The 26,952-nt window shown below is 45.6% G+C and overlaps 1 protein-coding gene across 3 annotated transcripts in view; it reads left to right on the forward strand.

Moving 5' to 3' along the window:
• Positions 1–793: 793 nt before the first annotated feature.
• The window catches only part of CCDC85A (coiled-coil domain containing 85A), a 197,408-nt gene continuing 171,249 nt past the window's right edge, over positions 794–26,952 (forward strand). For all 3 annotated transcript variants that reach the window (XM_068564308.1, XM_068564306.1, XM_068564307.1), the window contains exons 1-2: positions 794–1,389; positions 9,470–10,439. In XM_068564308.1, coding sequence (XP_068420409.1) covers positions 1,126–1,389; positions 9,470–10,439 — 1,234 coding nt within the window. In that variant the 5' untranslated portion in view covers positions 794–1,125. The remainder of the gene's footprint in view (positions 1,390–9,469; positions 10,440–26,952) is intronic.

Raw genomic sequence — 26,952 nt, forward strand, 5'->3', positions numbered from 1 at the left:
AGGGGTTTTCTTAAACGTTCCTTCCCCAAAGCCCTCCCCCTTGCTTTTGCCATCGACCTCTTCTTCCATTCTCCAAAGTACAGTCAGACGGTTACCCTTCAGGTCCTCCTACCCATCTTTCCTGAACCCCAATTTCTCAAAATACCAGTATCTTTCATTTTGCTCGCAGCTGTTTCCCCTGCCCGATGACGAGCCTGGCGTGCAGGGGGCGGAGGGAGCTGCTTCTGCCACACGGTGGCGCGCGCGAGCCTCCCAAAGACCGAGTGTCACAGCTTCTTATACTTCTCCCCCTTCCGCCCCCCACCCCCCACCCCGACCCGCGCCCAGGCGCTGAAGGAGCCGCGCCCCCGGCCTTGCCCGGCGGGACAGCGCACAGCGCGCTTCGGGATTCCAGCGGGCGGGTGAGCGGCTGCAGCAGCGTGCGGCCCGCCCCGACTCCAGGCTCCTCCTCCTGCCGGTCCAGCCTTTAACCCACCCCGCCTCCCCCCACGCCTCCCCGGCTCGGCGCTGCAAATCCTAGGCTTCCCCCAGCAGCCTGGGAGCGGCGGCGGGCGCAGCAAAGGCGGCAGGAGGAGCGCCGCCGGCCGGCCGCGCCAGTCCCTCGGGCAGCGGCGGCGGCGGCGCTGGATTAGCTCCCGAGGTGCCGCGGAGCCCGGCGCTCCCCGGCGGGGCTAGGAGAGGAGAGAAGCGGGGGCTGCAGCTGGGCAAGGGGGAGGAAAGTGAGCGTGTGTGAGTGCGTGTGTGCCCGAGTGTGGGGGGCGACAGGCTCGAATTAGGGCGGCAGAGAGGGCAGGGGAACCGGGGTGGGGCCCCTTAGGGTCTCCCGCGGCGGCGCCAGCTTCCCGGCGCCCCTCACCATGGACTTGCGCGGAGTTGGGATGTGCCTTGGCCGCAGCGCGCGGGTGGCTGCCCGGCCCTGGGGGTGCGCGGGCGCTCGCACAGGGATGGCGAGGTAGGATGGCGGTCCAGCGCGACCCCTGCCGCCCCAACCCAGTGGCCCCCGGGCGGTGCAGCTGACTCGTTGGAGCGCACTGGGGTGTGGGCGGAGGCGGCCCAGCCGTGCCCGCGTCTTCGGGAGTTGCTTTGCCTCTTCCACCCACTCGCACCTGCCACCTCGCGGATACCATGTCGAAGGCGGCCGGAGGTGCATCGGCGGCGGCGGCGGAAAGTTGTCCGCCAACCTCTGCCGGCCCGTCTGCGGCCACTGCCGTGGAGGACCTGTCCAAAGTGTCGGACGAGGAGCTGCTGCAGTGGAGCAAGGAGGAGCTGATCCGCTGCCTGCGGCGCGCGGAGGCGGAGAAGGTGAGCGCGATGCTGGACCACAGCAACCTCATCCGCGAGGTCAACCGCCGCCTGCAGCTACACCTCGGCGAGATCCGCGGGCTCAAGGTGAGCGCCGGGCCCGGCGGGGCGGGGAGCCGGGCGCCCTGGGGAGGTGGGGCCAGGCAAACTTTCCCTCCCTCCGTCAACAGGTGATCCTCCCTATTCTCCCTGTCAGCAGCCCCTGCTCCCCTTCCCCAGCCCTTTGGAAACTTTTCCAAACTTTGGAGACGTTTGGTTCCCTCCTCTTCCCCCTATGGGGCGCACTAGCGTCGAGCTCGCGGTCCTCCGTGGCCGGAGGAGCGAGCGCCAAGGACGCTGAAAGGCTGGGAGGGGAGCGATGGGTACGCGGAACCTTTAATTTCCCAGGAAGCCTGGAAAATCAGTGCTTTGAGGAGCCGGGTTACGGCTAGGCAGGGGAAAAAACGAGCGAAGGAGCGAGTCCAGAGCACCTTTGCCCTTGGGGATCGGGGATACGATATGGCTGCTCTGGCGCCACGACTTCTCCGTGGGGCAGAGGGTGAGGAAAGGGCGCCGATGCAGGGGAGAGGGGCTGGCGGGGCGCCCAGGGTGAAGCCGCGGCGCCACGCTCGGAACTGGGCTATGTCGCATGGTGCAGAGGAGCTTACCTCTTCCTTCACGTTCTACCTGCTCCGATGCTTTCCTTTTCCTCGAGTTCGGCTGGCGTCGTCTGGCGTCGTCTGGGGTGGCCTGACCACCCCATTTACCCCCAATTTGATTATAATTTCGTCTAGCTAGGGGGGGAAGGGCAGAGGGACTCAGTTTAGGAAACACAGGGTTTTGGAAGTGGACCCTAAGTGCCATCCAGGCATGCTTTCCTTTGGAGCCAGTCCTCCCTCTTTGCTATTAGGGGAAGGAAAAGAACAAAAGAAAAACAAAACAATAAAACCCCAACCCCCCACCAACTTTCTTTTCTCCTTGGAGCGTTCTGAGTGTTCCAGCAAGGTGCCAGCCCGGCTGGCTGCAGCAGATGGGTGGCGGGGAACCGCCCTGCCCGAGTGTACCACAAACTTCCTCTCCTTACTGCTTGCGCTGGTGCCTCCTGGTATGCCTTCCTCTCATTGTTCTTCTTTTGTTTATAGGAAGCCAGACACAAACGAAATCGTTGCAGGGACCTCGGGGAGCAAATTCCCGCAGGCACATGCTGTTCTTGTCCCCTTTCCACTCCCACCCCACTTCTCAGGCAGTAGACACTTTCTTAATTGCCTCAGCGGCTCCAGCCCTCGGATTCTCGGGCAAAGGGGAGTGGGAGGGGGAGAACTGCTAGATGCTCACCTGGGTGCTGGGCCCAGTGCGGGTGGAGAAGGCCCTCCCCTGAGGCTCCAGTTGACTGTCATATACAGTCCCTAGAGTGGATGCAGTTAGGAGGATCTCTCAGAAAAATCCCAAGCCTTACTCTCTCCTTTGGCTTAATTCGTTACTAATGGACTATTAAGTACCAGACTCTTGGATTAGAGGCAGGATGGTGTAGGGGGAAGATCATCTCAGAGGTGGGTCTGCATCTAGAATCCTCATTTGGCCAGGAGGGTGAGCTTGGGTAATTTCTCAGAGCCTTATTTTACTCATCAATAAAATGCAAGTCATAATAACCACCTCCTAGGGGGGTGTGACAATAAATTATGATAATTTAGGTGAAGGTTTAATTCTGGACTTGACTACAAAAAATGGTAGTCATTGTCATCAGGAGATGATGCGTAAGTGTACGGAAAGCCATGCATCTCCTGGAGCTGGGTTTCCGTGGCAAAGCTGGACACAAGTATAGTTCGTAACCCTCCAATTTAATCTTCTTTCATGGCTTGAACTATAATGCAACTTGGAAGAGTTTGTAATTAATTAATTTCCTAGAGATTTTGATAGTATGGAGCATTGACATAGAGCTTAGAAATACTTGGAAGTTCTTTTAGGTTGTGTGGATTGCCTGTGGGGGTCTGTGTGGGAGTGATGTAGGGGAGGGGAGGACCAGGTCTTCATTCCAGTAACCTCATTTAGGGAAGTACCTATCAGGCCAGTTAAGAGCGGTTACACCTCAAGTAGGAGTCTCCGTGTGGTCTAGATTTGTGACCTGGCATTAAAAGACTTTCTAGTCCACCTCCTTATCAAGTTCAGAAATGATGGGGATTGGTTAGTTTCTGATGCAGCCCCTACTCCTCATTCCCATCATCCTGGGGCAGCCACGTGGTGGCCCCTCCTAAGCCTCTGGCCCACTCTGAGGGGCCAGGCTTCTTCCTTCCCGTCCTCATCTCAGCTCCGAGCTTCCCTAGACACCACAGTGATCCATAAATGCAGTTGACTGAATAAGTGATAGTACATTTTATATTTTTTATTAATTTTTATTAGGGTATTGTTGCTTTTCAATGTTGTGTTAGTTTCTACTGCACAGCAAAATGGATCAGCCATATGTATACATATGTCCCCTCCCTTTTGGATTTCCCTCCCATTTAGGACACCACAGTGCATTAAGTAGAGTTTCCTGTGCTATACAGTATGTTCCCATCAGTTGTCTATTTTATACATAGTATCAATAGTGAGACTTAGAGAACAAATGTATGGATACCAAGGGGGAAAAGGAAAGGGGTGGGGTGGGAGGAAATGGGAGATAACGATAGTACATTTTAAATTTATTTTCATTTAATTGGAAGGAAGGGATTTTCTTTTCTTTTTTTTTTTTCTTTTTTTTTGCCTCTGTTGGTTTGGGACTCTCAGCTGAAGACTGTATATTTAGGGTAATTAAGGCCATAACACTTGTCTTTCTTATGCCTCTTTCGGTGAGCTGCCTTTGAAATTGCATCTAAATATTTTCAAGGCTTCTAGGTGGTACTGTGGCTGTAGACATTGGGGGATGGGAGCATCGTTCTCTTCCTTTGAGGGGAATTGGGGGCAATTGAATCTCTATAGATTTTTTATCTGCAGCACATTAATTTTCTTCCTTGCTCCCCAACACACCAATTCCCCATCCTGCAATGATGGAAAAATAACAAATTAAAACAATTCTTTAACCACAGTTGTAGTACTTGAGACTCTTATGTATGAAATTTGGGATGATATGAATTTCGGGTGATTATGGATTTAATCTTTTAAAAGCCCCCTTTAGACAGATGGGTAACATCTAGTAACCTGCTGCAATGTTAAAAAGACACTGTTTTGAAAAAGACAGGCCAAGTCTTAAAGTGACAGATTTGAAAAAACTAGCTCACAAGGTTATTATCAAGATGGTTGCTTAGCTGTTCATTAGAAGGCAGAGGAAATAGCTCAGAATTGGAGAGTAAATAATATTTGCAAGAATAATAACGGAAAAAAAGGAGCTGTGATAAAGAAAACTGAATGGGCCAATACACGCCCCTTCTACCCCAACTACAGTTCTGAGAAGTACAGTTGACACTTGAACAACGCAGGTTTGAACTGCACAGGTCCAATTTTACAGGGGTATTTTCACTACTAAATACTGCAGTGCTACTCTCCGCTGTTGGTTGAATCCATGATTGTGGATCTGGTGTATGGAGGGCCGACTATAAGTTACATGGCTTTTCAACTTGGCCAAGTGTCAGCACCCCTAACCCCAGTTTGCTCAGGGGTCAACTGTATATATTTCACTCCATTTGGGAAGGAGCCCATGGTGGCACAAGTCCTATTTACTTCCCAGTTCTGGAGAAAACAGGAATAGTTGCAGGATACTCAAAGGGGAATATTTTCACACGGAAATTCAGTTAGATGAAGAAGAACATGATGAACTTTCTATGAAATGGGAGGATTAAGGTAAATGTGGAAGAATTTTTGAAGCTGAGAATGATTTTTCTTTTAACATCTTTATTGGAGTATAATTGCTTTACAATGGTGTGTTAGTTTCTGCTGTATAACAAAGTGAATCAGCTATATATATAACGTATATCCCCATATCCCCTCCCTCTTGCGTCTCCCTCCCACCCTCCCTATCCCACACCTCTAGGTGGACACAAAGCGCCAAGCTGATCTCCCTGTGCCATGCAGCTGCTTCCCACTAGCTATCTATTTTACATTTGGTAGTGTATATATGTCCATGCCACTCTCTCACTTCATCCCAGCTTACCCTTCCCCCTCCCCGTGTCCTCAAGTCCATTCTCTACATCTGCATCTTTATTCCTGTCCTGCCCTTAGGTTCTTCAGAACCTTTTTTTTTTTTTTTTAATTCCATATATATGTGTTAGCATACAGTATTTGTTTTTCTCTTTCTGACTTACTTCACTCTGTATGACAGATTCTAGGTCCATTCACCTCACTACAAATAACTCAATTTCATTTCTTTTTATGGCTGAGTAATATTCCATTGTATATATGTGTCACGTCTTCTTGATCCATTCATCTGTCGATGGACACTTAGGTTGCTTCCATGTCCTGGCTTTGTGCTGCAGTGAACATTGTGGTACATTACTCTTTTTAAATTATGGTTTTCTCAGGGTATATGCCCAGTAGTGGGATTGCTGGGTCATATGTTAGTTACATTTTTAGTTTTTTAAGGAACCTCCTTACTGTTCTCCATAGTGGCTGTATCAATTGACATTCCCACCAACAGTGCAAGAGGGTTCCCTTTTCTCCACACCCTCTCCAGCATTTATTGTTTGTAGATATTTTGATGATGGCCATTCTGACTGGTGTGAGGTGATACCTCATTGTAGTTTTGATTTGCATTTCTCTAATGATTAGTGATGTTGAGTATCCTTTCATGTGTTTGTTGGCAATCTGTATATCTTCTTTGGAGAAATGTCTATGTAGGTCTTCTGCCCATTTTTGGATTGGGTTGTTTGTTTTTTTGATATTGAGCTGCATGAGCTGTGAAGCTGAGAATGACTAATTTTGTTTAGCATTATTTTCTCGGAATATCCACAGCTTCTGATTTCCCATAAAGCACCAGTGTCAAGGGATAATTTATTCTCTTATTACTACAGACTCCGACACAGCAGGGCTAGCTGAAAACAATAATAAGAAATCTTTTCTCAGTAGCTAGAGCTGTACCCTGTTTTGGCCGTAGGCCTAGGGCTTTAAAGGGCTGGTCAGTCCATAAACACATATTAAGCATTCACTGTATGCAACACACCAAGTCAAGTGTGTCAAATATGCAAAGAAAGACATTGGAATGGACTCTTCCCTCCAGAAGCTAAGGTATCTACATTAGAAAAGAAAGAAAGAAAAAAAAAGATGCCCAATGAGTGCTCTCGGGAGTGTGTGTTACGGGCATTGAGCAGTGAGTGGGATAGTTACTTTAGTCATTCATTCGAGCCTGGCGCTGCTGCACACCAGATGCTGTTCTAGGGCTGGTGGAGTCCTATCAGAGCAGTCTATCCTCTGAGGCATGTCCATAGAAGGCAGAAGATAGTATTTTCTAGTTGGAAAGTTAGACCTAATCAGGGTTCATAATTAGCTGGTTCACAATTAGAGGGAGCTAAAGGTAGAAAGGCAGGAAGAAAGCCTTGTAGGCCTGGCCCAAGGGTTTATTCATTTTCCTTGGCGAAGGGGAGGCGATGGGGGCTTAGGGGCAGGAGAGACACTACCTGCAGGGAGAGTGTTTGAAGATCAGTCTGGCCAGAGAGAGCTTGGATTGGAGTGAGCGAGGGAAGTTAGGGGCTGGGGTAGACCAAGGCAGAGAGGCCCGCCGGAGGCTTTTGGAAACAGCCGGGTCTGAGGTCAGAGAGTGGCACTGAGAAGCAAAAGGACTAGATGGGCATTAGACACAAGGAAACAGAGTCATTGGTGATGCTAAGAGTTAGAACTGAGTTGAAAACTAAGCTGCACAGAGCCTCTTTCTCCTCAGGCCTCATGACTGCCAGGAGGTGCCAGGCATGGTTGGCAGATGTTTTATGGTTTATTTCCTAGTCAATATCAGGGGAAAGTGTTGCAATTAACCTGAGTTTGAGAGAATCAAGTCCCCTCTCTGAGTACCTCTACGTCTGGATTGGATGACAGTCACAAGACCAGAGATTTTCAGGCTTTGTGAAGTAGGGGAAATCTTAGGTAGCTGTCCCCTTTTCACCCCCCACCAAACTATGGTGCTTCAAGAAACAGTTACCCCCTTTACTATATGTGTGAATGGAGACTAAGTGGGGATTTCACGGTTAATTCTGAATTCCTTGGTTTCAGGTATCTACAGTAGGGGTGCTGCGTTCTGGATGCACAGAGGTGAACAGAAGAGACGGGTCTCCATTCTCATGACTCTGGTCTAGTGAGGATGGAGACTTGACTGATAGTCACACTCAACCATATGTGATTAGAAGTTGTAATGCAACAGAGGGGAAGTTGAAGGGCTCCTCGCAGAGCATAGAAGGGGACGTCCTTTAGATTAGTGGTCAGGGATGGCTTCTATGGGGAAGTGCCGTAAAGTGAGAAACAAAGATCGTGTAGAGGCTGGGGGAAGCATTCCGAGTGAAAGAGGGGAAGGGCTTGTCCCTTGGGCCCTGAGACGAGGCCAGCATGGGTGGGGCTCTGTGCGTGATGGGGAGGGATGGTCTCGCCTTGTCCACTGCCACCATGGCTAGCAGCCACCATCATCTCCCTCTACCTGGACCAACCTTGTAGCCTCCTACCTGGTCTTCCAGCTTCCACCTTATCCTGTCTTTCTCTCTTCCAGTCACCCCCCTCCTTCCATCCCCCAGCAGTCTTATTTTCTGCACAGAATGATGGTGCAGAATGAATCACATCATGTCAGTCCTCTATCCTCAGCTTGCCAACAATCCAAAGTCTTCCTGTGGCTGGCATGGCCTTCATGTGGCTGATGAGGCCCACGTTATCTACCTAGCCCTGGTGCCCACCCACTTGCATCTCACCTCCCAGACCTCCTTCCCAGCTCTGACCCCCCTTGCTCACTCCGCTTTAGGCCCACTGGCCTTGCTGCAACTTGAGCCACATTTGTCTCGGGGCTTTTACACTTGCCTTTCTCTCTGCCTGGGATCATCTTCCAGCAAATGTTTGCGCCTTTATTTCACCCAGGTCTTTGCTCAAATGTTTTCTTTCTCTGCAGAGGTGCCTTCTCTTAAAAGATAGTATTTTTTAGCCTGCTTTAGTCTTTTTCCCAGCACTTTTCACTCCATGACATTATGTTCTAGACTTGCTTTTTGCTAGTCTTCCCCACCAGAATGAAAGCCATAGGATGTCAAGGGTTTTGCTGTGTCCACTGATCTGTCCCTAGCACCTGGACAGGTACCTGGCACATAATAGATGCTTACTAAATATTCATGAATGAATCACCATTCATGCTGGAGAAGTAGGCCAGTTAAGAGGATTGGGGGCCTTTTGAGACTTAAAGCATTTTGCACTTTATCCTAAGGGCAGTGAGACCCTTTTAAGGGTTTGAAGCATGGGAGTGACAAGGTAAATTTCGGAGGTAGAGTTCAGGAGACGTGTTTGGCTCGGAACTGGGAGGTGAGGGAGAAGGAGGTGGCAGGCATGACCACAGGTTCTTATAAAGGGCAACAGGATGGGTGGAGGTGGCATTTGCTGAGAGGTGTGATTTGCGGGGAGGGGGGGAGTTTGAATATCACACAAGAACCTGAGTTCCAAGTGAGATGCCTGGGAGCCGTGCAGGGAGGACGGCAAGTCGGGGTTGGATGGGCAGGACTGAAACGCCGCCAGAGGACTGTTACGCAGCTCCCTCATGCAGGGGTTGGGGCTGCTTCTCCGGGTCGTGGGCTGAACACCTAGGCAGTGTTGTTTGCACTGACGAAAGGCCTGTTGCCTCAGAGCTTGTAAGCCTTTCACAGATCACAAGCAGCCATCTTTCTTCCTTGAAGGTGGGGCAGGGAGCCTACCGATTTCCTGTTAATGAACTGGCTGCTCCCTAAAGACTGACTGGATGACCTTGGACAGGTGAAGCTTTGCGAGGTCCAGTTTCCCCGTCTGTAAAAGAACCATAATATCCCCTGAGGGTTTGGTGAGAAGTAGATGAGATAATGCAAGTAAAGCATGGGGCAGGAGGCAGAATCAATACCCATTATTGTTAGTTTTTTTGGACAGCTACACATCTTTAGCTTCCTCTCACCTTCTCCCTCCCTCCCCTATCCTCACAGAGAATTCACCCATTCCAGGCTCCCTGGCTCCCAGAAGTCTGAGCCTGGTGTCGCCTCCCATGCGTCCCTGGCTTGAATGGCTGTGTGTCTCTTTTCAGGATATTAACCAGAAACTCCAGGAGGACAACCAGGAACTGAGGGACCTCTGCTGTTTCCTGGATGACGACCGGCAGAAGGGCAAGAGGGTGTCCCGGGAGTGGCAGAGGCTGGGCCGCTACACGGCGGGGGTGATGCACAAGGAGGTGGCCTTATACCTGCAGAAGCTGAAGGAGCTGGAGGTGAAGCAGGAGGAGGTGGTGAAGGAGAACATGGAGCTCAAGGAGCTCTGCGTGCTGCTGGACGAGGAGAAGGGCGCGGGCTGCGCGGGCAGCCGCTGCTCCATCGACAGCCAGGCCAGCCTCTGCCAGCTCGCCGCCACCACGGCGCCCTACGTGCGGGACGTGGGCGACGGCAGCAGCACCTCCAGCACGGGCAGCACCGACAGCCCGGACCACAAGCATCACGCGAGCGGCGGCAGCCCGGAGCACCTGCAGAAGGCCCGGGCCGAGGGCAGCCCGGAGCACTCCAAGCGCAGGAGCGCCAGCCCTGAGCATCTGCAGAAGCCCAGGGCCTCCGCGAGCCCAGATCACCCCAAAGCCCTCAAAGGACCCAGCCCCGAGCACCACAAACCCTTGTGCAAGGGCAGCCCCGAACAGCAAAGGCACCCGCACGCGGGGAGCAGCCCCGAAGCGCTGCCCAAGCACGTGCTGAGCGGGAGCCCGGAGCACCTACAGAAGCACAGGCCCGGGGGCAGCCCCGAGCACGCCAGGCACAGCGGAGGGAGCCCCGAGCATCTTCAGAAACACGCCCTCGGCGGGAGCCTGGAGCAGCTACCCAGAGCCCGGGGCACCAGCCCGGAGCACCTCAAACAGCATTACGGGGGGAGCCCCGATCACAAACACGTGGGCGGAGGCGGCGGAGGCGGTGGCGGAGGCGGCAGTGGCAGCGGCAGCAGGGAGGGCACCCTCCGAAGGCAGGCGCAAGAGGATCTGTCACCCCATCACCGGAACGTCTACAGTGGCATGAACGGTGGGTCAGTACGTGCTGGGGAGCTGCTTTGCTGGGGCCACTGGGTAGAGAGTTATGAACGATGCAGGGCTTTGCGGCCATGTTAGAAACTGCAGGCGCTGGCGCGGAGGCGGGTTGGGGAGAGGAACACACGTTTGCCCCCAAACCATGATGTGTGTTTCTCCGCCTCCATTTGTTCTAGTTTATGCAGTTACCAGGTAGCCTGGAGAATACTGGGGAGGAGGGGGCAGGGGAAGGAGAGGAACGATAATTCCGTGGGACCCTGAGTAGTCAGGGTGAGATTTGTGGGCATTGAAGATAAAAATAGAACCAATCTAAGATTTCTCTATCTTGAACATTTTGCTGGTTGTGTGCAGTTTCCTGCAAGGGCTCTCTTGGAACAGGTGACCAAAGGTTTTTGAGTCCAGCTAACAGCTTATGTGCAGAAAGAAATGAGTATTTATTATGAAAAACAATAACATTAAAAAAAGAACTAGGGTGTCCTTAAACAGGCTTGATGCTGGGTTGCCTGAATGCCTGTAAATATGCCTTACTTTTCTTTGAGGATGTTTTCCATTGTGTTGGGGGCCTTAGCATGAATCTGTGACTTTCCTTTGCATCTGAAATGCATCAGATGATTTCTTTCCCTTTTTTTAGATATCTTTATTGGAGTATAATTGCTTTACAATGGTGTGTTAGTTTCTGCTGTATAACAAAGTGAACCAGCTGTACGTATACATATATCCCCATGTCCCCTCCCTCTTGCGTCTCCCTCCCACCCTCCCTATCCCACCCCTCTAGGTGGTCACAAAGCACTGAGCTGATCTCCCTGTGCTATGCAGCTGCTTCCCACTAGCCATCCATTTTACATTTGGTAGTGTATATATGTCAATGCTTGAGTAGCATGCTTTTTTACATGGCGAGTCATCTTTCTGGTTGTTTAAATATTCCTCTTTAAAATGTACAGATGTGTTTGGACACTCCTTTGGTTTCCAAAGTGCAACATCCACTGCATTGGCTGAGGCAGCTCTAAACTGTTTGGAAGAGGTTTACTTTTCTGCATCTTTGTTATGAAACCACTTGAAACTCAAGAGAGGAAAAAAAAAAACTTAAAAGAATTGTGAGGGTCTTTTTTTTTTTATGTTATCTGTGGCCGAGTTAGAACTAAAACGATTGGTTTTATGAAGTGGGGTTTCTGCATCCAAAATATCTGAGGTTTTCCACTGTATTTGAAAGCTGCTCCAGAGGCTGTGTGCAGTCAGCTCTGAGCAGTGGTGGAGGCCGCCAATTTTAGCAGTGACACGAAGGGGTAAATTTTCAATATTGTAGTTGGGGATTTACCTGTTGGATTCCATTTCATCCTAGTCCTTTTCTCGTAGTGCTGAAAATTGACTCCTGAAGCTTGGCTTCTAATACATCCAATGTTTTAAGCACAGATGGAACTAGAAAGTAATGGGAAAGATCGGACGCTGTTGCTTTCTCTGTTACGTGCTGGGAGGTGAAAGCTGGGAGAAGCCAATTCACCTGTTGTATTGAAGCCACCTGGGTGGCTGGGGCTTTTACTTTGTTTATTGCACCCCTCCCTCACTCTTTCCAGGAGATGCTGCCCTGATTGCTGTGGGCAGCCTCAGCTGTGCAGTTCTCACAAGAGATGAAAGTCATTTAAAAAGATATTTTGGTTGTGTTACTATCACAAGATGTGTCATCGGCCGTGAAACTTGTCTTCAGGGGGGGAATGTGTTAACGGGAAGGTAAAGTTAACGACTTTTCCATTTCTTGATTCCTTTTTAATGAGCATGAGAAGTAAATGTGTGCACTATTTTGAGGAAACTTTTTATCTTGAACCAAAATAAAGATTACTTAAGGGCAGGTGGTTCACTTACAAAACGGTTCTTCTCCTTACAAAAAGGCTCATTTAAATAAAGAACTTCTCTGATGTGTGATTTAACTTATAAGAAGGGATTTTATGTGCAATTTTTAAGCAATTCTTTGTATAAAGTAAGGTCTGTCTCTAGATAGGGATGGCGTTAATCGTTGAATCTTATTGGCCTGGGTTCAGATAAATTTCATGGTCAGGCAAATGTTTTTTTTAAATTTTACAATTTTGTTCAGTTAAAAATTTGATGTAACATAGACGCATTATGTAGAATGACCCTGTAGTTCAATTCTTGCGTTTACTTCGGGTTTTCTCATTCTTAAGTGACGGATCTTCTGACAGTTGATATCCTCACCAGAGTGTGTGTGTAGTCCATTTGCATTGCATTTTTATTTCAATAATTAATTGGAAAATGAAGAGGCACGATGAGATGTTTATGGATCATCAGCCTATAAGCTTGGGCACTGCTAGCTTGTATTTATCCTGCTGTTACAAATTAATTTTTGATATGGATAGTGAGACATGGCTTTTTCATATTTTTAAATCCCCACACACTTTGGTTGAATTATTGTCTTATAAACAGATAGGACCCAGCAGCAAGGTAGATCCCAAACTGCAAATTTGCTGAGTCATTTACAGACTCCTTCTGTGTGGGGTTGGTGTGAGAGGTGAGTGTTTTGGATGAGCCCTTGAATGTTTCTGCGTTAACAAAAAGCAGGTGAAAGTTGTGAGGCGTTGTCTTGTGCGTTTTGGGAGGTATAGCAGCATCCCGGGCTCTACCCAGAAGCAACTCCCAGTTGTGACAATTAAAAATGTCTCCAGATGCTGCCAAATGTTCCTGGGGTTGGGAGTGGGCAAAATTGACTCTGATTCAAAATCACTGCTCTAGAGCAGTGTTTTTCAGTTTGGCTGCAGGCTAAAATCACTAGGCTGACTTTGAAAAAAAAACACTGGTGCCTGGATCCCACACTCAGATGCACATTGAATTGGTCTGGCACTGGGCCTGGGCACGTTGTTAAAAGAACCCTTCAGGTGATTCTAATGAGCAGACCAGGTGGAAACCATTGGCCGAGGTTCGTGGTTGTTGGATAAAATGGGCTGGTGTGAGTGAAGCTCTCAAACACCCAAGCTGCCTGGGAAGAAGAAAGTTCTTCCTTTCCTTTGCTGAACTCCAGGACTGAGAAAGACTGACACCAGCAGGTACTGGAAAACCTCACCCCTCGCAACCCCAGACCAAGGCTATCTGATAATGTACTTCTTCAGGGGTATGGGTTGAAAATTTGAGTTTTTGGTGGGTGCGATTATTAGGTTAATTCGGGGAAACTCTGGCATATGAGTCATTTAAGACTACCTTTTCAAGCCTTCACATCCCGATGGACAAAGAAGCACAGGGGTTTCTAACCTATTTCCAGTGGATGCTCACGGTGCATGTAGATCACGCGGCACCTGCAATCCTAACGAATATTTCCCACAAGAGAACCTGCATTTCAAATCTCTCAGTTTATAGGTTTTACCTTGAGTTTTAAGACGGCTTGTTATTCTCTGTTAATGAGTAAATGAAAGACGCTGATAACACAAAAATGGCCTTGTCTGCTAGGGGTGAGATAACCTATGTGTGGAAGAGCCCGGCAGAGTTTCTCTGAAGCAAGGCTGTCTGTGAATTAAGTAGTCGTGCACTACGGCGTGAGTGATTGCTCTCATAAAACTTTTATTTTGCTTAGAGAAAGTCAGACCATCACTTATGAATGAATTTGGAGAATAGAAATTGAATGTCTCTTGGGAGAAAAATGTCAGCAGTTAACAGTTATAGAAATACTACAGAACTGATTTTAACTGAGGTCCTCTGAGTATATTTTCTGTTGTGTGAGCTGACACGTAGATGGTTAAAGAACTAGATAATAGTTTTTGGTCTTCAAGCTTCAGTATGGTAATTTGGTAGCCTTATATTCACTTTGATAGGACATCAATTTTAAGGCGTTTTGGAAAAAACAATCGTTTGTACTATACCTGTTTGTGCAAAGCATGTTGCATTCATCATAAGAATACATTTTGATTTAATGACATAGAATGATTAATATTGAAAATATAGTTTGAGATATTGCAAAATATCTGAGAGGTGAACTATTATTGGAAAACCTAGGTGGCTTAGAAAGGTAATTTCTAGTAGAATGTAAGGTTTTCAACTGCACTGGCGATAACAGCACAAAGCTATAAACATTCTTTAAATCTAGGGGACCATTTTAATCTTCTAAGGAGATTATCTCTATTATCTATATGCTGTGTGTGTGTATATACATTTCAGTAACTTTAATGTTGCATGTGAACAATGCCAACTATTCAGTTGATTCTGTTTAGCAAACAAATCTTCAAGTGCATCGGAATTCAGTCACATAAGCCAGTTGATGCTGTGAAGCCAAAGAGAAATCCCTTTCAGCTAATTATGGTTGTGCCCTTTAGACCCAGTTGAAATCAATTAAACATTTGTATTTTGGGATCCATTGCAACTTTTCAGAAGATATACGTGATAGAAAAAATACCATTGAGTTAGTAATGCCTTTATCTTTTCAACTGAAATAATTCAGAAAAAGCCTAACTTAGAACAAAATTATGGTGAGTATTACATTTCATCAGATAACTCATTTTCACAAGTGTCAAGTGAGTACAGAAGCAGTGATGTGCTCTAAGCCTCTACATTTGCTCATAGTGATGACAGATTATTCTGGAGGCATCAGTGTAGTCAAGCTCCACTGCTCAGAAATAAGAATGTGAAGCCAAACTTTGCAAAAGCTTGAAAAAAAGTTTTACTTGTATGGCACCATTGGGCCAGTGTGTGCTGAAGTTTATGGCCCTAGGCTCTAAAATTTCTCATTTTAGCCACGTCTGATGTTTAGGATCTCTGAAGCGAGATAGAACTGTGAGTCCCTACATTAAATGGCCCCAGATGGCTATTCTTTCTTTCTTTATTTTTCAGTATCTACTTTTAATAGATTTTCAGTCACTTCTAGTACCAGCATGCTTTAGCAATATTCCTTGCTGCCCTCGCCCGGCCTGGTTTTAACATCATTTCCTCGTTGTTTCTAAATGCTGTTCTGCTCTTTCTAATGGATAATCTAATGTGATTATCCATTTCCCTTGGGAAAATGGATAATCGCACTGATTAGAACTGTGTTGAAAATAAGAGTAAGCGACCTTGAAGTATCCTTCTATGAGTAAAGTGCATGAGCTTTAGCGCACGGTACACGTGTCATGCATCTATCAGTTATTTGGGCTGAAAAAGTTTTTGCTTGTTTTCTGGGTCTTGACTATATTTCAGAGAATTGAAGTATTTCTGTAATACAGGTGTCCCCTGCTTTTCAAAAGTTTGCTTTATCAGGGACCTACCTTGGTACCTGTTTTCGCTAACTGAAAGAAATCTAAAGCGGATTTTCAATTTTATGAAAAAGGTGAAAAGCAAAAAATAGCATTCAGCATTTGTTTTGCAGTGAGCCCCTGTAGAGGCAGTGGATACCCCGAGCAGTGAGAGTGGCACCGCCAAGCTCCTTCCCCGGGAACCACACTTAGCTTCAGGCCACCGTAGCTTTAAACTGTCTATGAGCATCTGTGCTTTATCTCGATTTCCTTTGTGCATCTGTTAGCAAGATGTGTCCTAAGGTAACTGCTGCTTCACTTTATCCCATTTCGGCTTACGAAAGGTTTCATAGGAACGCTGTCCTTTCGGAGCACTGGGGAACCTGTGTAACAACTCAGCTATTTTTACTCCTTGGGTACTTTGGAACAATCAGGTTGGCCTTAATACTACGTTAATGCATAATGTTTATGGCAAGCTTTGTGTACATTTGAAGAAAAATACTTATTTTGAATTTGATTCTGGGAGATATTAAGAATAGTTTCATTTTCTGAAGTGGGCTGATTTTCAAGAGTTCTAGGAAATTTCAGATTCAGCATCAGGAGTAGACCATGGGGCACTTGAGAATACAGACATGAAATCCCAGCTCTAGTTTATACATCTCTGATCTGCAAAAGAGTGAGGTTCAAGTTACTGCTGCTCCTGACATAAATTGCCTTCTCTTTAGAGTGCCATTCAAGAGTTTCCAATAGAAAGAGTGGCTGCTCTTTCTGAGACCAGGGATTCTTCAACAGCAGAGAAGCAGGAGAGGTGTTTAGAAATGACAAAATTGCAGAGGAATAGTAGCTTGCTTTATAAAGGCAATACTAGTTTGTCCTTAAGATAAGACAATGACTGGGTTATTCACACACAGTAGGGTCCTTTACAGTTTTCATGTAACAAAGAGTTAAATGTATTATAGAGCTACTGTACTTGAATCATTATGGAAGGGTACAAAAAGTCTTGGGATTTGGTCTTGGCCCTGGATTGAAATTAGGCACATATTCAATTACAGATAAATGAAAACTTCGGGAATGATATTTTAGTTTTTTCCTTCTTCAGATCCTTAGTTATTTAGTCCTTCTGTGGGCTTTTCTATGAGACAGGGTATGTTATGGAGAAAGGTTGGGTGGGGTGATTGCTCTAAATCTGTATTTCAGTTATTTGCTTCTGTCTCTCATGTACTGAGTGTTCTTGTATGCATATTTCATCAATCATTAAATGCATTGAAGACATTGAATGACTTTTTTCATTTCAATTTCAGCTACATAAAGCAAAGTGAATCCTTACATTTAAAAATCTTGCAGACAAAATATTTATAGTCCCATTTTTGCCTACTGCTATGGTTGAGGGTTAGAATGTTCTGGTTACCTTTTGATGACCAGAAATTCAAAGGCAATCTCTGATGCTTCCTGAGTGAGTTGGTTTCTGTAGTCAGGTACATTCATTCTCGATTATAAAGAAAGGTCTTCTGAAAGGTCGTCTCATCTTTCTTCCAATTATTGAGGGGTCTTTTGGCTTTTAGGGGCAACCCCTGATCTGGGTGATGTGCAGCTACAGCTTCCTGAGTGTCCATAATTGCTAGTTGTTTCAAGAATGTTAAAAAGCATGAATTGCATTTGGGTGCATTTGGGGGCATAGATACATGTGTATGTATATATTTATTTTATTTGGTTAATTGAGAATGTCTATTTTAACGCTAAGAAATTAGGGCACTTTCAACCATAACACTTGGAGCTGTAAAGTCCTCTACAATTTATGCACTTCAACCTTCCCATTTTCTGATTGAGAAAATTGACTTCCAGAGATGTTCAGTGAATTACCCAAGGCCAATTGCCAGTTAGGAGAGGACTAGAGTCCCGCTGACTCCCAGGGCAAGGTGTCGTTTTTATAAAGAAGACATTTAATCTTCCAGACTTTGAAGGCGCTTGATGTAGGGGTAATGTTAACAGTAAAGACCCTAAATGGAATTAGGGACCCAGTCTTCCCCCATTCCTGTTGGAAATTCCAGAAAACCAGCGACCTGCAATGATGAGTGAGACAAGGTGCATGTCAGTAGACTCGGGCTTAGAGAGGTTCCAGAGAAGACCTGGAGATGCAGGAGGGGAGCTGGGATCTGTTGCCTGGGAGTCTCTCATTCGGTTAGACGGGGTACACTTGTTCACAGCTGGATGATCAAGTCCTGAGATGTACTCTTAGTGGAAGGAGTATTCCTGCTCTTGGCCTGAGAGGCCAACAGCCTTCCTGCCCTTCTTCCTCCCACACGGACTCTCCCCACCCCAAGGCCACATTCCTCCAGATAAACAGCCTTGTGATGATGGGTTGACCTTATTCCCATTCTCACACATCCGCTTGTCTTCATAGCCAAAAGGTTCTGTCTGGAGAAGTGTCAGCTTCTAGAGCACAAGAAACAGAAGGCAAGACCGGGAGCGAGGGGATGGGCCAGATGGCAACACCAACTGCTCTCAAGGAGTTGTGTTTTTTTAATAACGCAGCTTACTGCAAGCAAAACTAATTAAGCCCGTTATTCTGATTTATGCTACTATAGGCAGAAGTAAAGTACACTTACATTAACACTTTTGATGGCATTTAAAAGGTCAGAATATCTGAGTTGCAAATTTCTGTTCCAAGCAGCCTGGTCTGTTGAACCGCTCTTGAGAATTCAAATTAACCATGCTCATGAATTCAGCATCTTTTCGATGTTCCTAGACAGCAAGTGCCGGTTCACCCATGCACCTAAACAGAGTAATAGGACCCTGAAAGACAAGTCATTTAGTCATATCTGCCAATGATGGATTCCATGTGACTCACAGGAAAGTGAGGTTAAGAGTCAGCTTACAGGAAGGAGGAGAGAGAGTGAAAATAGCAGACAGGGGCTGTGTGAGGGGGATGCCATGAAGAATTTCAAAGGGTCTCTCTATTTGGTAGTGCCCCTTGTTGCTAATGGGCACATGTCTTATGTTGACTGGCAGGGCCAGCCGCCTCATTGTTACAGGACCCAACCAGAGTCGCCCTGGTTACGGAGCCGTCGGTGGAGAACTGGCTGAATTTAGCTGCTTATTGTACGTATGAGGGTACTTTGGAAGAGAGTACATTTACAACTATGATCAATTAGGGGTCTAGAAATAAACATTATCCAGGTGGTTTGCCATGAATAGCCCCCTCAGTATAGTGACTTTCATGAGAAACACTTAGGAATCAAGCTTTTCAAAATCTGTGGAAGAACAGGCTTGAAAATTGCTTATTTTTACAGTATCCCTTTAGCACTTAAATGAAGACCAATACTTAGTCCTTCTTACTCTCCAACTATATGCCACATGGTTTTCACCCTTAATTTATTTGGCTTTTTCCTGTTGCAATCTCAGAATTGCCCGCTTTGGATTTTATTGGCCTAGCACGTGAATCTGTCTTTGATGGAAACATGGTTCTTGCCAGAGTTCTACACAGCCATGTGTACAACAGGCATTCATTGAAAAAAGAAAGCTAGGCTAGTACTATTACACCTATTCACAAAGCATAGCTAGTTAATTTTACATTTGTAGGTATCTGTGGACTTTCACCCGTATGTTAAAGTAATATGTAGATACCCATCCTTAAGTCGGCATATGGCATCTAAGCTTTATTTATAGCTTTAAAACAATGAAACAATTTTATAAACCTCCTTTAGCCAAATTCTATTTTAATTGTGAGTAAAAGTGATATTTATTTAACACGTATTTCAAAACAGTTAAAAAATAATTACATTTGTTTCATGGAGTTACAGTGTGTTGCCCTAACTTCATAAAGGACATCATGGCACACCTGCCCAGCTGGAGATTTGGGTACAGAATTGGCTCTGCCACTTTCGAGGTCATACTTTGCTGTGTGACCTTTAGCACACCACCCACTTCTGCAGGCAAAATAATTTATCCCTCAAGTAAGGGGCTTGGAATAGAGTTTTTCTAAGTCAGTAGTCTCAGAATTTGGATTTCACAGATATATAAAACCTGAGAATAAACCTGGAATTGCCAACTTTTTACTTTTGTTAGGTATGGACTGTTAAATAATCATCTATTAACTCCATCATTTCATAAAAAATCATTTGAATATTTAGAAACAAAAAAATATGTATCTACTAAAGGGCAGTTTCTCTCCCTCTCATTGTACTGATACAGCTCTATATCTCTAATAAACTTTTTTTGAATAATAACATACAGCCCAGGGTTCAGATTCCACAACGCAATGCAAAGTGCATTTCTTGTGTCCAACATGTTTTGGGACTTTATTTTTATCCCAGACATCAGAGAAAATCTAGTTTCACACAGCTTGGCATGTTGATAAACATAGAACCCGCAGTGTTCATTTCACTTAGGCAGGGTCTGGACGAACTGATGGAAACCAGGAACCACAACCCATGTACCACTTCCAGCTTCTTGCCCCTCCTCTCACAAGGACAGCCTGGAGGTCTGATCAGCTTGGACTGGGGGCTCCTCTCCCTGCTTGCCACCCCACCTGCCTTCCTCCAGAGTTTGTGCAGCTGGGCCTGAGCTCCTAACAGAGCAGTGAGGGTGTTATCTGGGAGGGATTCTGGGCTCAGGTGGAAGGTTCACTGTGCATGGCACGACCTGAGAGCCATGGCGCTAAATGCTTCCCTGCACCACCGTGCTTTCTCGGGAACTTGTCGGGGTTGCAGCAGTTCACCTAGCGATGTCCAAATAGACCCAGTCCCCTTTGACGTAGCCACAGTGATGACTGAACACCTCGTGGGTGACAAGGGAGCTAAAGAGGCTATAGCAGAGGTGACTTGGGATTTGTAGAGTCCTGAAGTCTGATATTAGATTTCTTCTATTTGGGCAGGTCTCAGATGGCAGGCTACAGATGGGCTGGCCACGTGTGAAACGTGCATCCTGCATCTAGATTCTTATTTTCTTTCCCCTGTTGCTTAGAGGGACAGAGCTCTGGAAAATCAGAGTGAAGGATTTTACTTTCTACTCCATTGTAGACTAGATTTTCCCAAGTCTCTTTGCCACCTTTGTACCGAATGGGAGAGTGTGGCTTATCAACTCAAGTTCGGAAGGGAGTAAGCCAGTGGTAAGGCAGTGTCACCAGGCTGTTCGTGTACTTTTGTTATGTCCCATCCAACCAGATTTTGGTCATCTTTTCCAGGAACCTTGGGGCAGAAGAAGAGCCATTCTCTCCGTTCTTTGGCACTTTAATCCTATAACTTTACAGCTTGAGCTTGAACTACTTTGGAGTGAGGCTTTTCAATGAAACTGGGAGGGTACAGTACCATTAACCGAAGGGAAGGCACAATTTCCTTATAAATCTTTGCCTTGACTCATCAGGCAGCCACGCATTCTAAACAACGTCAGGGATATTAGAGATTTTTTACAACAAAGGCTAATCAGAGTGTGTCCTGAGATAAACAACATAGCAAAACAAACATAAATGACAGTTGGGAGAAGCATAAGCTGGTAAAAGACTCAAGGGTGTAGGTGGTAGTAGAAAACAAAATTCTGCTTGTGTTTCACTTGCTTTGTGTAATATATGTCTGCACTGTCTCATGTAGATGAGTGATTATTGAGAATAATACATGTATAAACATACATATTTATTCGACAAGTGTTTGTGTGTCCCATGGGGGTGCAGCCTGGTGATACCCTCTATGAGGTGGAGCAGAAAAGTGAGCCACAGGCCCTTCATACTAGGAGTTCACGGTCCGCCGCGTCCGTGGGAGGAGGTGAGTAACAGAGAAGGTGTACAATTAAGAGCCAAAGGGACAGAATGAGCTATTGGTGCTCTGGGCCTTTGTGGGCCTGGGAGAGATGGCTCACACACCTTCACGTCAGGGATGGCCGCTCAAGGGAGCCCTGTTGTCAGGTTGAGTCTGGGGAAGAGTTGGATTTGGATTCGTTGGCAGGAGGGGTGAGGATGTCTGGGAGAGATGGCATGAGATGGAAATGGGCAGACAGTATTGAGGAAACATGAGGATGTGAGTAGGTCTGTGCTGGATATCTTTGTTAGGTTGTGGCAGATGATTTTGCAAAGTGGGTAGAGGCTAGATTACATAGGATACTAAATGCTTTCCAAGAGTGTTTCCTAATAGCGACATTAATTTCTCATATATGGGGAGGAAGGTAAAATGTTTTCAATTGTTTAGACCTTGTGGTTAAACTAAGTGGACTAGGGAAGGTAGTTCCTTAGCATTAAAAAAAAAAAAAATCCCTTGTTAGGATTTTATAACTCAGTTTAATTTTAATGGTTTGTTCCTTTTCTTAAGGGTTCCCGAACTAAGAATTTTTACAGTGACCAGTGTTTTCAGGGCTTTATATGCCCAGATTTATACTATCATTTAATTCTCCAATTATTTTATTTTTCTAGCAGAGACTGTGGTGAATTACTGTTCTTATTTAGTGGGAGAGTTTTACAACGAGGGTCATCAGTTAAGAAAACCCATCTTCTGACTAATATCTTTTGGGTCAGTAATAAAGATGTTATAAGGTTTTGGGGAAAACATGGCTTAGTTGCCCAGAAGGCAGACATATTCTGCTAAGTGGAAATCAGTAAATTAATTCTGTTAAAACACTAAAGGGAGGAAAATAATCTTGGAACCTGTTGACCTTTGGGTTGGTCTAATGTAGAAAAATTAACCTAGTTTGTCCTTTACATTTCATTCATTCTGATGTTTTTCCGCTTCAGTGTTTTGATCTCATTTTAGCCCATGGTGCTGTATATTAAGTCTCAGATGGTTTTTCAAACTGCTCCACTGAGCCCTAGAGGAGGGTGGGTGCGGGGGACAGGCCAGGCTCTGCCACCCACTTCAGACCACCACAGGCACCCTTCAGCTGGGGCAGCTCTGCATTTAACTGGTTTGTTCACACTTCTGTTTAAGCTTCTGCTGCAACAAAGGTGACTTTTTACAAAGGTTGAAAACCCCTGGTCTAACCCAGAGACGCCAAAAGAAGCAAACATTTGGATACATGAGCTGGGTTTCTGGACCAGTGAACAGATGGTCCCAGATAACACCATTTCTTGATTCTTCTTGTCACTGAGGATGTGTAGTTGGTCTCAGCTGTGATGATAGGCATGTGAAAACACACAGTCAGGTTAATTCATAGACATGGGGATTGTCTTTTTCAGAGGTAGACGTTTAAATTCGTGCATCTTTGAAAACTTTCACCTTCAGGGTCTCCTCGTTTAGTCTCCAACATCTGTTCTTTATTTTGTGATGCCGTCTGGGACTGGAGAACAAACAAAATATAAATTCTTTAAAGGAAACCAAGCTTTTGTTAACCTCTACTTAGAGCTGCTAAGGTACTGTTCATTTTGAATCGTTTTCATAGAAGTGACAAAGTTTTCTAGAGAAATTTAGTTTAATGTTTATCCTTGAATCCATCAACACACAGCTTTTTCCAGTGTGACTCTCCCCTTTTCCTTTCTTTACTGTGGAACTATTTGGGCAGAATTTATATTTTACTAGCTTAATTAGATAAATGTGGTCTTTATTGTTACCTCAGTGGGTTGCCATTTGAGAAGGTTGAGTTTGAGTTTTAGGGTCATTTAATTGCCCGTCTGCCTCAATTCTGAGCTCTGATTGGAAGATTTATTTATTTAAAAGCCAGCTTTTAGTAGTATTCAGGATACTAAATGATACTAGCTGAGAAAGAAAAGATAAATGGCTACTTTTATCTATAAAATGAAGCTTTGTTCTGGGTCTCTGCTCTCTCTTACACACACATGCTTTCTCCCAAACATATACCTTATCTGTACCAACACCAATATTGTTAACTCACTGGAGATGCAGCTTCACTGCAGTGGAGCATGTTGAAACAGCAGTATATGTTACAGCAACACAGGGTCCTTTGCTTCCCTGTAGTCATGACTTCTGGAATCCTGGGTTCATATAAATCAAGAAGAGCCTGGTGTGATGACTGGAAACTTAGAATTTATTGGGCCCATCATGAACCACTTGCCATGAGGTCAAGCAATGTCTTGAACCCAGCTTGACTCAGAGAAGCTTTCAGAATGACTTTATACGCTTCAAGATAATAATTTCAAGCTTCCACCTCATTCTCCTCCTCCAGGCTCACCCAGTACATGTGATAAAACGGAGGTGGGGGAGGAGGGAATATTATCAGGAGAGCTGGTGGTAAGGACGTTTCCTCCCATCTCCTTGTAAACTCTTGGCACGTCGTGGTCTTCACCGTTTTCTCATAAATACCAAAGAAACCAGAATTTCCTTCTGTACCCTGTATGGAATCTCAGAAATCCCCATTTATAATGTGCACAGGAGACAGCAGGCATTCTTCACCTGTCTCAAGGACTTCCTGTGTGTGCAGACCTGGGGCCAAACTCAGGCAGAAAGGAAAGGAATGGAAGGAATCCTTTGGCAATGGTGTCAATGTCTGGCCATTCTGAGCCATCCTTCTCTGAGCAGATCGCAGAATGGTGGCAGATTTGAATTTGCTCTCAGAGTTCGTATTCAAGTCGTCTTTCACATACTCAGTCTTGATATGATAATTTATATCATAGCTTCCTCTACAGATGGCTGTGGTGCAGTGATTTCACAGAAAGTAAATAGAATGCTAATTTGTTGAATGCAACCTATTTGAAAGTAAACATACTTGTGGAGTCTCATGTGCCGCCTGTTCTCTGCTCCTTATAAAGAGAATGAAAACAAACAGACAAACAAAACCCTAGTCACTTACAAAAGATTAATTTAGGCATGGGTGATATTTGGTAAAACTTAGAGATGCAAATAGGAGTCTGTTTTTTTTTTTTCTTCCAGAAGTAAATGTTGACTTGTATGCAAAACTTCCTACTTCGTAGTTTAAATGAGGGTGGCCTTTTTTGTTTGTCTGTTTAATGCTTTCATTTTTGGCAAAGGTTTTATTCTATAGTGGATTATAATGAACTAGCTGTACTGGTCAGTCTCCATCAGAGATAGAAACTTGGGAGAATTTGTCATTTCTGTTTTAGAGACTTAACAATTGACATTAGTTTAAGACCTAAGTGAATTTAGGTTGTGGTTTTGTCTTTGTGGAGATGCCAAAATACAGTTTAAAGGAAGATTAGACAAATCATCTGTTGAAATGGTTGTTTATCCATCCATTCATTTATACACTTATCTTTTATTGAGCTACTATTATGTACTAGACTCTGTGCTCACCTTTTATTCCCCAACTGAGTTCCTGCTCTGCTTTATAGACCATGGATTCCAGGCCTGCTGCTTGAACTCATATTTGTGACTTCCACACTTACTGGCCCTTGACTTTTAATGTTATCACTATGGCTTTGGGTGTTAGAATGTGGACCTTAAAATCCATTGGAGATTTAAAACTAAAGCAAATCCTAGAGTGTTCTTTAGGAATTTTGGGGGGAGTTTCTCAGACTCATCTAGAGCTGACTCTTGCCTAATGTCATCTAAGGAAAAGTAGCAACAAAAGCTAGCGTGGTACAGGGTGGCGATGGCAAGGTGGTCTGAACCACTGACTGTGGTCTTTGAAAGTGGCCGTCACCAAGCGCACATCCCTTTGCCTCCATAGAATCTACATACTACATGAGGAGTTGCAAACTAATGGTCTTAGGACCAAATCCAGTGACAATCATGTTTTATTTGGCCCACACATTCTTCTAACAGTTGGAAAAGTCATGTACAAATCTAGGTTTCTGACTTCTCCTGATAAGTGAGAGGGTCTTCTGACACTGGTCCTGTACCCCGACATGGCACCAGTCAGGGGGACAAAGTAGTGGCTGCCTCTTTTAGTGGAGGTGTTCTAGTTTTCTATTGCTGTGTAACAAACCATATCAGCACCTAGTGTTCTAAAACCGCACGTAACCCTTTCATCATGCTCATGGATTCTGTGAGTCAGATATTTGGACAAGGCATAGTGGGGATGGTTTGCTTTTATTCCACTGTGTCTGGGTCTCCAGCTGGGGAGACTTCTGGGAGCCGAAATCATCTGGAGGTGTCCTTATTCACATATCTTGTGCTTGGGCTGGGATGACTTGGGGCTCCTTGGGTATCCCCCAAATCTGTATGCAGCTCCCATTCTTTCCATGTGGTCTTTCTGTGTGTCTTCTGTGACTTGGCAGCCTCAGGATAGTCAGGCTTGCTACACGGCGGCACAGTGATCCAAGAGCAGGTGTTCCAGCAGAACAAGGCAAGAGCCACCTGGTCTTTTAGGACCTATCCTCAGAGGTCATAGTGTGCCACTTCCCTTGTACTCTGTTGGTTGAGTCTCCAGCCCACCAAGATGTAAAGAGAAAAGTCATAGACCCCTCCTGTCCATGGGCTAAGCGTCAAGGAATTTTCAACTTTGTTTTCAAACCACCCAAGGGGGCAGACACGTTTCCATTCGTTGTAGTCCTCACCACTCCCTGTTACGTTACATCCAGGCTGCTTTACCCATTTCTATCCTCCGACTGCCCCTGAGGGCACTTGAGTAAGGGATTACTGCTCTTCCTTGGTACTTCCAAATTTTTTTTAAAATTTATTTATTTATTTTTGTCTGTGTTGGGTCTTCATTTCTGTGCGAGGGCTTTCTCTAGTTGCGGCGAGCGGGGGCCACTCTTCATTGCAGTGCACAGGCCTCTCACTGTCGCGGCCTCTCTTGTTGCGGAGCACAGGCTCCAGACACGCAGGCTCAGCAGTCGTGGCTCACGGGCCTAGTTGCTCCGCAGCATGTGGGATCTTCCCAGACCAGGGCTCGAACCCGTGTCCCCTGCATTAGCAGGCAGATTCTCAACCACTGCGCCACCAGGGAAGCCCCCAAATTTTTGATGAACCATAAATTCTAGGTGGAGTTTCTTTTGTCAACATTCATAATGATAAATCTCAGTGTGCCCGTTGGGGAAAGGAGTGGAAGGCAACATGGACTCAGATTGCAAACTCCCTTTGGGAAGCTGTGTATGATGTTTGGCCAGGGGAGATAATCCGCCGAGCTGTGATTCATGCTTTTGTTGGCCGTGTTCTGTATTTGCACTTGTAGAAATGTGTTATCTTACTCATGTATTCATTTCCTTATTTCTTATTCTTGGCTAGTGCATTTCCTCCTGCATTTCCTTATTCTGGGCAAAATGGGCCAAGCCATTTATTTGTTTATTCTTTTTAAAATATCCTGTGGGTGTTATCACTTTCATTGTAAATAATGAAGTCTTGTCTCTTGGTGCTACAGTGGTAGGAATGTTAGAAATAAAGCAACCACAGGTTTAAAAAAAATTAAGGAAAAGCATCTAAAACCAGTATTATTGTCTTCCTTCTCATTTTCACTAACCTCTCTTCTTCCAGTGAA

The sequence above is a fragment of the Eschrichtius robustus genome, chromosome 15 (assembly GCF_028021215.1).
Source record: "Eschrichtius robustus isolate mEscRob2 chromosome 15, mEscRob2.pri, whole genome shotgun sequence".
Taxonomy (NCBI): domain Eukaryota; kingdom Metazoa; phylum Chordata; class Mammalia; order Artiodactyla; family Eschrichtiidae; genus Eschrichtius; species Eschrichtius robustus.